At 54.9% G+C, this 11,812-nt stretch overlaps 1 protein-coding gene across 1 annotated transcript; it reads left to right on the top strand.

Annotated features, from left to right (window-relative positions):
* The first annotated feature begins 5,303 nt into the window (after positions 1-5,303).
* Positions 5,304-7,953, top strand: LOC102446095 (homeobox protein not2-like). The gene is made up of 3 exons (XM_006115629.4): positions 5,304-5,680; positions 5,769-5,944; positions 7,509-7,953. The coding sequence occupies exons 1-3, from the start codon at positions 5,383-5,385 to the stop codon at positions 7,704-7,706; spliced, it is 672 nt and encodes a 223-aa protein (XP_006115691.2). The 5' UTR covers positions 5,304-5,382; the 3' UTR covers positions 7,707-7,953.
* The last annotated feature ends 3,859 nt before the right edge of the window (positions 7,954-11,812 follow it).

Below are 11,812 nucleotides of genomic sequence, written 5' to 3'. Positions count from 1 at the left end.
GCCCCGATGCCTGTTGTAGGAGCACTCAGAGAGCAAGCTGCAATGTCAGGAGGAGAACCACAGCCGCCGGATGCCCAGCCTCGTGTGCTAAGCTCCCCTGCACCACTGGCTGCAGGGCTGACAAGCTCTACAGGCGTTTAAGCGGAAAGGGATGCAAGAGACAGACCCTAGCAGGTTGCAGCTGCCGTGCACGGTCTGGTTGCCAGGCAGCTCAAGGAAGTCAGCATCCCGTACAGACTGTGGGAGTCGGCACAGGGGCGGGGAACCCTTCTGGGGCGGGGGCTGCTGACCCACAGAAAAATCAGTCGCAACCCACCACAAATTCTCACCGAGGGGGCCCTGGCTGAGAAGCAGACAGACACTCCCCACCGTCCCCTCGCACACCAGAGCCTAGATTAGTAGACCAGCGTCTAGCTTAGTAGATTTCGTGTGCTCCAGCCTTGTGGCTGGAGCACCAACACACGAAGGAAGATGGGAAATGGCTGGCGGGGAGCTCTGTTCTTGGGGGCTGGATTCAGGCAAACCCGTGGGCCTGGGGTTCCCCACAACAGAAGAAATCTGCCGGGACGTGCACGGTTCAATGGACAAGGCTTTGGAAGTGGGATGGACACACGGGAGCGAGGCTTGAGGCTAACACCAGCTGTGTGATCACTTTCCCCTTGGCTTGGTTTGTCGATTTCGATTGTACCCTGGGGGGAGGGAGGCACAGAGACGGTCTCTCACTGGGTGTCCACAAATGCTGCTATAATCTAAAAGATACCAGGTAAGTTAATCAGGGCCTCGTAGTGTCTCCGTGCCAGAGCCAAAACCGGCAAAGACCAAGCAAAAGAGGGTTTCCCACACAATCGCCTGTGCCCTGGGGATGCGGGTGCAGCTCTCTGGCTTGGTTGGAGGGGACCACGAAGGTGATGTAATTAAAAGGGGATTACAAACCCTGGAGGAAGCTCACATGCCGGAGTTAGAGCTGCCTCTGGATCTCAGCAAGGAACCGAGATCTGCTGAAATAGGGAAGCAAAGAGGGGAGGAAAAACCCTTTTGACCTGACTGGTTCAGGGAGTTTTCAACAGAGGGTTTAGGGCGCCTGGCTGCCTCACTCGAAAGCCAGGCAGAATGTGAGACTCCTCGGAGAGATGGGTTGCAAATGGCAGCCCAGTGTACTGGGACATGAGCCAGGCTCCCTCTCTTTTCCATGTCTGTGTGGAATAAATTTCTCTGCGCACTGAGGCATGTGCAAATGTGCACCACCACTAGAAACAAAAATCTAGCTGCAGTCACTCTGCTCATCAGCTGGGCAGCATTTGAATCTCTCCTGAGCAGCCGCAGAAGTGCCCAGCTTACAGGGCACGCTGGACGTGACCCTCCAATGTCCTTAAAACTCTGTCAGAGACCAACTCGCTTTATCAAACAATCGGGGTGGGGGGCAAACAGGAGGTTCTGGTCTCTCTCCATCCAGACAATCAAGGCTTTGCAAAGACAGGTTCAGAGCCACAGGAGAGGGGTGGGAGGGCTGGATAGAAATCTTCTAGGAGGTTGAGACCCCTTGTGGGTCCCACCCTGCCGCCATTGAAGAAAAATGGCAGAACTGGTCTTAAAATTGTCCCCTCCGGAGCTGCCGATACTGCCCGGAATTCGCTCTGACCACATGGCTTAGTGTGGAGCTGCCCCTGGGTTTTATGGTTGTTTGCTTTACTGTAACTGGCAATAAACCCAGTGAATGGGTTACCAGGCACGAGGCCGCCCTGTTCTCCTGGGCAGGGGGATGGACAGATGTCTGTGTGTTTTATTGCAAAGAGGGGAGACCATGCCACCTCCCAGGGTGCTATAAATGAAACAGGGCCAGCATGGCTCTGTGGGTGCACGTGTGCCGGGAGGAGCTGGAGGTCTGAGAACGGCACCAGCTCTCCCCAGGTTCCAGGTTCACCCAGCAAACCTGTGCCCGTTCCGCAGGCACACACGAGACAAAGGAGAGGGGTAGTTTTGGTGCCCAAGGGGCAGGTGGGATCCCAGCTGTTCCCAGCGGGGGAGGCACACAAAGCAGGCCTGGGGAGCTTCCCCTCCGTTCACTTGTCCTGCAAGGTGTGGGGCTGACCAGGGGAGGGGCTGGAAAGATCTGTTGACCCGGCCAAACACGGCTGTGTTTGCCCATCTCTTCTGCAAGGGGATGTCAGGGAGGAAAAGTAATTTGGAAGCTCAGGGGTCACCGGGGGCCGCTGCTCCCAACAAGCGTTTGAAGAGGCTTCCCTCCCATGTGGGATGGGGTGAGGGGGGGGGGGGAGTTTGCAGAGCTGCCTGGTTTTGGAAAGGGAAAGTACACACTCATGAAATGGAGCAAGCAGGCCCCTCTCCCCCTTTTAAAGGAGCCGCGCTCCTTTCTCTCCTGGGCCTTTCACGGCTGGTCATTAAGACCTAATAATGACATCTCTGCTTTGCAAGGCTGCCCTTTCATCTCGCCCGCTCCGCCGGCCTTTCTTTGCAGATGCCGGACGTTCCCCGCACAGATAAAAAAGCAGGACAACGGCGCACAAGCTGCTCTTCGCTTGGCCACCTTGAACTTTTATGGCTTCTTCAGTTCCAGCTGGGGCCAGTCCTCTCTGCGTTGATGGTGCTTCCCCTGGGGTCGGCGTGCCCCCTTGGCTCTGCGTTCTCTACCCATCCAAGATACCGAGGCTCAGCTGGTGGCCGTCAGGCCAGAGGCTCCAAGGTGTGTCAGGGCCTAACTCCCATGGGTTCCCAAGGGAGTTAGACACCAAAATATCTTGGAGGCTCTGGGCCTTACTTCCCCCAGATGCCTGGTGCAGAAAGCAAGGGCTGTCCTGGAGTCTCCAGGGGTCCACGATTAATCGCCCATGATGATGTCATGGGATGAAACCTCCAGGAAGATGCTCAAGCAACCCAGGGCCCCCTATCACTGATTGACAGCCGGTAACTTTGGGCCCCGTCCTGCATTGTTTGTTTGCCCTTAGCGTCAGTGGGCCAGGAATGCAGCATCTGGCCCTCGATTCTTTCTTGAGCATTGGTCCAAGGGGCTGGGGGGAGAGGGCACCCGGCCCAAGAGGGAATCTGGTGGGCAGGAGCCGAGGGAATGTCAAAGCACTTTCAGGAGCAGATGAAGCAGGGAAGACAATAGCAAATCCCCCAGCCCTCTCCTTCCTCAGCTTGGGGTGTGTGTGAGTGTGTGTGTGCATGTGTGAGTGTGTATGTGTGCTTGTGTGTGTGCATGCGTGCGTGCGTGTGTGTGCATTGAATATAGACATGTGTGTGTGCGTGTGTGCATGTGTGAGTGTGTATGTGTGCTTGTGTGTGTGCATGCGTGCGTGCGTGTGTGCATTGAATATAGACATGTGTGTGTGAGTGTGCATGTTGAGTGTGTGTGTGTGCGGGCATGTGTGTGTGCATGTGCATGTGTCTGGATGTGTGTGTGCATGCATGTGTGTTTGTGCATGTGTGTGTGTGGGTGTCTGTATGAGTGTGTGTACGTGCATGTGCACGTGTCTGGATGAGTGTGTGTCTCTATGTGTGTGCATGAGTGTCTGTATGAGTGTGTGTACGTGCATGTGTGTGTGCATGTGCATGTGTCTGTATGAGTGTGTATGCCTGCATGTGTGTTTGTGCATGTGTCTGTGTGTGCGTGAGTATCTGTATGAGTGTGCGTGCCTGCATGTGTGTGTTTGTGCATGTGTGTGTGTGGATGTCTGTATGAGTGTGTGCAAATTGCATGTGTGTGGCTCTGTATGTGTGCATGTGCATGTGAGTGTGTCTGTATGAGTGTGCGTGCATGCATGTGGATGTGCATGTGTGTGAGTGCATGTATGTGTCTCTATGTGTGTATGTGGGTGTGTGCGTGTGTTTTCCAATCCCCTCCCCTCCCCAACCAGCCCTGCAGCAGCTGCAGAAGAGGACACATCCCCTTCGTGGCAGGCGCAGAGCAAGCTAGAGGCGGCGCTGCCTCCGGCGAGCCCCATAATGACTTTCTCAGCTCTGGGAGTGGCCCCCTTGCGCTTGTGGTGGGGCTCTGCCCTCGGCCGGTGCGGTCCCTGGAACCTAGTGAAACCCAAGCTGGGGGGGACGACAGGACACTGTCTTTTGCCGGCCTTGCTGGGGGAAACGCGTTGCAGATGTTTGGGCCCTGGCTTGCGCTCTCCCTCCACTCCCATTTCCTCCCCCAATAAAAAGCAGGCCACGCTGGAGTCTTTGGAGCGGGGTCCGCCCCCCTGCGGGGCCCGGGACGGAGGTGTGACTTTTCCCAGCTCATTAGGAAAAGGTGTACAATTTTCAGAATTTCAAAACCTAATGGCCATCTGAATCCCATCAGCAGAGCTGCCCCCAGGAGCAGGTAGCAGCAGCAGCCAGTGCTGGGGAAAGATGCAGCAGCCTGAGCACTAGCCTGGGGGCACCCCTGGGTTCAAGTCCCTGCCACAAAGACCTTGTGTGACCCTGGGCAAGTCACTTAGACCCAGATCCCCAGGGGGATGTAGGCGCTTACTTCCCATTGATTTCAATTTGAGTTTGAAGCCGAAATACTTCTGTGGATCTGGGCTGTATTCACTCTGCCTCAGTTTCCCACCTGTAAAATGGGGATAGAAGCATTTCCTGCCTTCACGGGGGTGTTACGGTGCCTTAATGCGATGGGGACAGGCAGGGGACAGATCTGGCCTTAAAGGGTTATGTCATACGCGCAAAGAACCCCACAATGCAGCCGGCATCAAGCGAGAAAGGGGGACAAGGCAGGAGGGAGCGAGGTGCCGCCTGCAGCCTTGCCTTCCCCTCCTCAGGAGCAACTCCCTGAAGCCTGGGGAACCCCACTGGGACCAAACTGGCCCAGTTAGAGGGAGGATCCCACGTTTGCTTCACTGCCCAGGCTCCGGGCACCTTCCGCTGCCCGGCTCTGGCCGGGGGTGGCCTATTTCCAAGCCAGGAAGCAGGGCAGGAGGTGGTGAAAAGAGGGTGAGGAAAATTTGGGGCACTTTGCCTCTGGATTCATGTCTTGACTCCCCTTCTCCCCCCAGCCCGGGTTTGGCCCGAGGGCTGGCAGCTCCGAACCAGTGGATGGAAGTGACTCCGGAATGGAACTAGTCGATGTGACTCCGGAGGGAGGGGTGTGTGTGAACCCAAGGCGCACCCCACCTGAGGTCTTGGAAGATTTCTGCCCCCCCTCCCCCGCCTCCCATCCATTAATTGGCTCCCTTGTCGGCCCGGACACCTTTTTCATCTGCTACTTAGGGGCGAACAAAAGCGCAGCAGGAGCCATTAGCACTTCAGGGTCCCTGCTCCGGATATAAGGGAGGGAGCGGGGCCGGCCGGGCTGTCTGAGCAGCCCCTCACCTGCTGCCTCCGCCTCCTCCCGGTGCCGGGCCCCGCGCCGCTCTCTGGCACAGCCTGGCCATGCTCGCCACTACCCTGCTGCCCTGGGGGCTGCCCGCCCCGGCCCTGCTGCCCTACCCCGGCGCCCCGCCACTCGGGCACCCCCCCAAGGCTCCGGCGGGGAAATCCTTCACCATCGACGCCCTCCTGGGCCGCTCAGAGCCGCCGCCGCCGCCTCCAAGCGCCGCGCGCTGGGACCCCTGGCCGGGCGGTGCGCCCTTGCCGTGCGCCCAGGCGCACCCACTCCTGCAGCCTCGGCCGCTCTACCCCGGCTGCTACCCGGGCCTGGGGGGCTGGCGCCCCCCTCTCGGAGCTCCAGGTAAGAGCCTGATGCCCCTCGGCTCGCCCCCCACGCCGGGCCCCCCACGCCTGGCGGCCCCACTGACCTCTCCCCGCTTTGCGCGCAGGCTGCCTGCTCGCCAAATGCTGCTTCCGAGCCAAGGCGGGCAAAGCCAAGCGCGTCCGGACCATCTTCACCAGCGACCAGCTGGCCCGGCTGGAGAAGGAGTTCGCGCTGCAGCAGTACATGGTGGGCACGGAGCGGTGCCTGCTGGCCTCGGCGCTCCACCTCACCGAGGAGCAGGTAAGCCGAGGCCGCCTCCCCCCGTCCTGGGACAGATGGGGGAGGCAGTGCCGGGGAACCGCCCGCCCCGAGCCGCCTCCTGCCTGCCCCCACGGTCTGGCTCCCCGTGCGTCCAGCTCCCAGGGGGACGGGACCCACAGGTGACCTCCCTGGACTTCGGCCCCCTTACCAATGACTTCCCTATAAGTTTTCCTCTAAGATGGAGCAAATCTGTACCTGCTTCATCGCAGGACCCTCCCCCGGGCTTTCTCTGGCTTGCCCGGTTTTGGAGGGCTGGGAGGAAATCAAGGGACTGAACATAAAGAGTTTCCCAAAGGAAGGGGAGTGGAGACCAAGCCAGAGGGGACAAAGCCTCCAGAACAGATTAGGGGCCAGAACTAGCTAGATTCATGGAGGGGTAGGTCCATCAATGACTGTAGGCCAGGATGGGTAGACGGTGCCCCTGGACTCTGTTTGTCAGGAGCTAGGAATGAGGGTTACTTTTTGTTCACTCCCTCTGGGGCCCCTGGCATTGGCCACTGTCAGGACCGGGCACGGGGCAAGATGGATCTTTGGTCTGACCCAGTGTGGCCGCTCTGTTGTTAGAATCCCATGGATCAAGGAACCAGGGATCTGAAAGGGAGGCATCTAATGGGTTTGTCTTTCAGGCCTGATTTCCAAGAGCTGGATCGTGCACTCCTTACTCTGGGCTTGACCCAAAGCCCATGGGAGGGGATGGAACTTTTCCTCCGTGCGCCAGGGCTTTGAGTCAGGCCTCTGGAAGGAGCCACTCACTGGGAGTAGGGGGACGGGCAGAATCTAGCTCCACAGGCTCTTACAAGCTGGATTTTTTTACCCATTTCTCCTTCGGGGGCCTGGGACAGGAACAGGTCTGAGCAGGGCCCAAGGTTGTTTCTTATCTCCACAATAGCTCTGCTCAGGACCTGGGTCGCATTGTGCCAGGCGCTGTAGGACCCATGGTCACAACCCAGTCTCCCCCGACAGCCGCAGTCTCCACAGAGCGGGCAACGCACAGTCCCCTTTCCACTCCAGGCGGGGAACTGAAAACAGCCCAGCAGGGAATTCACCCCAGGATGCCCATGGGGCCTTTCCCCCACGCCACACCCCGGGCGGTTGCCATGGCGAGCTACCTGGTGGAGCGCCAGTGGGTGGCTAAGGCCCGGTGACGCCAGTTGGAACGTGAGGCGCTGGGCCTGGCTTCACAGCCAGCAGGAAGCAAACTTAGCTCTCCTGCATCTGCGGACGCCCCTTTGCCTCCCCGTGAAGGGAGAACGGACCCTCTCCAGCAACTAGGCAAATGTGTATTTGGACTGACCCTTAAATCAATGAGTATGACTGGCAGTGGGCTCAGGATCGGGCCCCTGGAGGGACCTGTTAGACAGGGATCCATGAGGGGGGCGGAAGGGGCTGGCTGTCATCTCCCACAAACTTTTCAGCCTTTGAGGGTACCTCTGCTTTGCCACCGGCGCCCATCACCACAGCATCCTCTAGAGCTACTGGGCCTGCCGTGTGCAGGTCCCTGGGCCAGTCTGGGTTTTTTAACCCCCCTTCTTCTCTACCAAAGGTGAAAGTCTGGTTCCAGAACAGACGGATCAAGTGGCGGAAGCAGAGTCTGGAACAGCAGCAAGCCAAGCTGGTGAAGATGGGCCTGGCTGCTCCCCAAAGACCCGGTGCACAGCCCGACCAGGAAGAGGAAGGAGAGAAGGACGCCCCCGAGGAATCTCCCGATGACCAGGGTTTGGCCTCCCCTCACTCGGAGTAAGCGGCTGCACCCCTCTCCGGACACTCCTGCGGTGTGCGTAGCCCCTCACCCTGTACATACTGTATCATAGCTGGCCGGGCACATATCTAATATATACAGTGTAGGGATACTTTTTTGCAGTGCAAAAATAGATTAATTTATGCCATTATTTTAAAAATAAAACACAGTTACTCTGCTGCTCCCCCCCGGCTCAGGTTCTTCCGCCAGGCCTTACCCCCGGTCTCTGGGCACCTACATATGAGCTCATGGCTTGGTAATGTAAAAGAGTGGCACCCAATCTGGATTTGCGACAGGATACAAATCCCCCCCCCCTCCAATTTAATAACTCCTCCTTCCCCATCCCCCTCATAATAAATCTCTGATTTAGCCTGGAACGAGGCTTCTTGGCTCATGGGAACACCTGGGGTTTGGCTTTTGTTAATCTCTCTTTGCCTCGCTGCTCTTGGTCCAACCAACTTTCTGGTGAAGCGGGGAGACAAAATAAAAGACACCTCCCCTCCCGCCCCAGAAGGGTGTAGCAGGAATCACAGCTTCACGCTGGCACAATAAGGGGTACGGACAAATAGGAGGATGCTGGGTTAACACTCCTTCCAAATCAGAGAAGAATAAAACCAGCTGGGCCTGAGCGACTGACACTTACAAGCCCAGCATCCGTGAAGATGCTACCGGCCCTCCAAGAGAGCATCTCCCACTGGGGTAGTTAGTCCGCCCCTGTACGTGGCAGGAGCTATATCAATGGGAGATGCTCTCCCCTGGCGTTAGGTGGGCCATTTTGAGAAGTGTGGATTTTTCACACCTCGGAGTGACAGTACAGTGTAGAGCTGGCCTCAGTTTGTTCTCATCTCTGTTTCCAGTGATGTAGCCTGGTGGGTGACAAGGTGAGTAGGATAGAAATGTAGCCGTGTTAGTCTGGTGTAGCTGAAACAAAAATCAGGACTATGTAGTGTGTGACAATTTTCTTCCACTGTTTGATCTGAGGAAGTGGGTCTGGCCCACGAAAGTTCATCATCTAATAAACCATCTTGTTAGTCTTTAAAGTGCTACATAGTCCTGTTTTTTGTTCAAGGTGAATAGGACTATCTCTTGTGGGCAGAAGTTGAGCCAGTAACAGATGTGACCTTCTATACGACAGCAACTTCTGTGGCCTCCAACTGAGAGCAGGGCTCTGCTGCACTAGGGACAAACACAGTAGGAATCTATCCCAGCCCCAGTTTACAACAGTCAAGACAAAGGGGAGCAGAGGGGCAAAGGAACTTGCCCAAGGCCACACGGAGGGCAGTGGCAGAGGCTGAGAATAGCACTCAGGCATCCAGACTCCCACTTCAGCACGCTAAGGGAAAACCGACTCCAACAGCACTGCTATGTCTGTATTGTACAGGCCACAAGCAGTTTTTGTTAATGCTGAAAGAGCCAAGGTAATACAGGTTGGACCTCTCGGGGGCTACATCTAGACTGCATCCCTCTGTCGACTGCAAATCAAGCACGTCGAAATTGCTAATGAAGCAGGGATTTAAATATCCCGTGCTTCATTAGCATAAACATGGCCGCCGCTTTTTTTTTCGAAACTGAGCTTTTTTTAAAAAAACAACCCAGCAGTCTAGACTGTATTTGAAGAATACGGGATCTGTCGAAAAAGGGTTTATTTTCCACAGATCCACGTCTAGACTGCCTTTTTTTTTTTTGAAAAAGCTCCGTTTCGAAAAAAAGTGGTGGCCATGTTTATGCTAATGAAGCATGGGATATTTAAATCTCTGCTTCATTAGCAATTTCAACATGCCTAATCTACATCTCTCCATCGACAGAGGTGTAGTCTAGACACAGCCTGGTCTAGCGACATCTGCGGTCCTGCTAGATCATGGATGTTGCTGGACCACAGAGCCCCCAGCTGGCAGCTGGGTGGCCGGAGCAGGACCAGGGGTGGGGGGTTGATGGCTGGGAGAAGAGCTGAGAGCCAGGCACTAAGGACACCAGCAGAGCCAGCCCAAGGCTTTTCCAGAATCAGCTGCTTTTCCAGAATAACTTGCCAGCTGTCTAGACTGGCCGCTTGAATTTCCGGAAAAGCACTGACGATCTAATGTAAAATCATCAGTGCTTTTCTAGAAAAACTATGCTGCTCCTGTTCGGGCAAAAGTTTTTTTCTGGAAAACTGTTCCGGAAACGGGCCAGTGTAGACAGCATAGTACTGTTTTCCGCAAAAAAGCCCCGATCGCGAAAATGACGATTGGGGCTTTTTTGCGGAAAACTGCATCTAGATTGGCCACGGACACTTTTCCACAAAAAGTGCTTTTGCGGAAAAGCATCCTGCCAACCTAGACGTGCTTTTCCGAAAATGCTTTTCACGGAAAACTTTTCCGTGAAAAGCATTTCCGGAAAATCATGCCAGTGTAGACGTAGCTGGGAGGTCCAGTTTGTATTGTGTTTTGCTCACCCATGTGCATTGCCCTTTAAAACGGGGGCAAAGGCTGCAGGGTATGAGCCCTCTCCTGCACACACAACTGGGAGCTGTGCTCCGTTCCAGGTGCCTTATGCCTGGTTGTACGCACAGCTCTCCCTCCTGAGTGTTGTCAGCAGCGGGGCACAAACGAGGAGGAATGCCCGCCACGAGAAGAGCTGGGCGTTTAGTGTTACATTGAATGAATATTTGTATCGTTTGAGAAGTGGCATGTCGTGAAACATGCTTGACTGAAGTAGATGGGCTGGATTCTACCACCTTCTCACTTACCAGTGAGCATCAAAACACCTGCCCTCTGGAAATCAAGCCCCTTCAAGATGTCTCAGATTGGGCCCCCCAAATCACCAATCGCTCGAACCATTTAGCTTTAGTCCCCCTGACTCAGTTTCCCCACCTGTACCGTTGGGGTAACAGTACCACTTGGGACACAGATTAAAATTGGGAGGTCAGATACTCCGGTGTCGGGGAGAGGGGTTAGTAGCTTAGAAGAGCTGAACAAATTGTAAGCAAAACTCATGAAGTCATTCTGCCGCTCTACTCTGCACTAGTTAGGCCTCAGCTGGAGTACTGTGTCCAGTTCTGGGCGCCACATTTCAAGAAAGATGTGGAGAAATTGGAAAGGGTACAGAGAAGAGCGACAAGAATGATTAAAGGTTTAGAGAACATGACCTATGAAGCCAGGCTTCATGAACTGGGCTTGTTTAGTTTGGAAAAAAGAAGATTAAGGGGGGACATGATAGCGGTTTTCAAATATCTAAAAGGGTGTCACAAGGAGGAAGGAGAAAATTTGTTCCTCTTGGTTTCTGAGGACAGGACAAGGAGTAATGGGCTTAAAGTGCAGCAGGGGAGGTTTAGATTGGACATTAGGAAAAAATTCCTAACTGTCAGGGTGGTCAAATATTGGAATCAATTGCCAAGGGAGGTGGTGGAATCTCCCTCTCTGGAGATATTTAGGAACAGGTTAGATAGACATCTGTCAGGGATGGTGTAGACAGAGCTTGGTCCTGCCTTGAGAGCGGGGGGGGGGGGCTGGACTCGATGACCTCTCGAGGTCCCTTCCAGTCCTATTCTATGATTCTATGAAATTACAAACAAAAGGAACCGGTATATTCACCAACCAGACTGCCAGGGTCCAATTCAGCTCTGCACAGACGTCAGGGGAAAGGGCCCAGTCTTCAGGTTAGCTACAAAACTCCTGGACCCAGATCTATAAAGGTCTTTTGGCTCCTAACGCCATTGAAACCAACAGTGTGAGTGAGGTGCCTAAATGCTTTTGGGGAGCTGAGCCTCACTAAGTTTAACTTCTGACAGTCACAAAGACAAGAGGTCCAACACCTGGGCTATGTCTAGACTGCAGGCTTCTTTCGAAACAGGCTCTTTCGAAAGCATCTTTCGAAAGAGCCTCTTTCGAAAGAGAGCGTCTAGACTGCACGGAGAAATTTCGAAAAAGCGGCTTGCTTTTTCGAAAGAAAGCATCCAGTGAGTCTGGATGCTCTCTTTTGAAGAAGCCCTATTTACATTGAAGAACGCCTTCTTTCGAAAGAGGAACTTTCGAAAGAAGGCGTTCTTCCTCGTGAAATGAGGTTTACCGCCATCGAAAGAAAAGCCGTGTTCTTTCGAATTAATTTCGAAAGAACGCGGCTTGAGTCTGGAC

This window comes from Pelodiscus sinensis, chromosome 5 (assembly GCF_049634645.1).
Source record: "Pelodiscus sinensis isolate JC-2024 chromosome 5, ASM4963464v1, whole genome shotgun sequence".
Classification (NCBI taxonomy): Eukaryota; Metazoa; Chordata; order Testudines; family Trionychidae; genus Pelodiscus; species Pelodiscus sinensis.
Note: the sequence above shows the minus strand (reverse complement) of the source record. Positions and strands in the feature narration are given on the sequence as shown.

Coding starts and splice junctions, on each gene's coding strand:
- LOC102446095 (XM_006115629.4), top strand. CDS start 5,383: ATGCTCGCCACTACCCTGCTGCCCTGGGGGCTGCCCGCCCCGGCCCTG. Junction 5,681..5,768: donor CCCCCCTCTCGGAGCTCCAG/GTAAGAGCCTGA, acceptor CTTTGCGCGCAG/GCTGCCTGCTCGCCAAATGC. Junction 5,945..7,508: donor TCCACCTCACCGAGGAGCAG/GTAAGCCGAGGC, acceptor TCTCTACCAAAG/GTGAAAGTCTGGTTCCAGAA.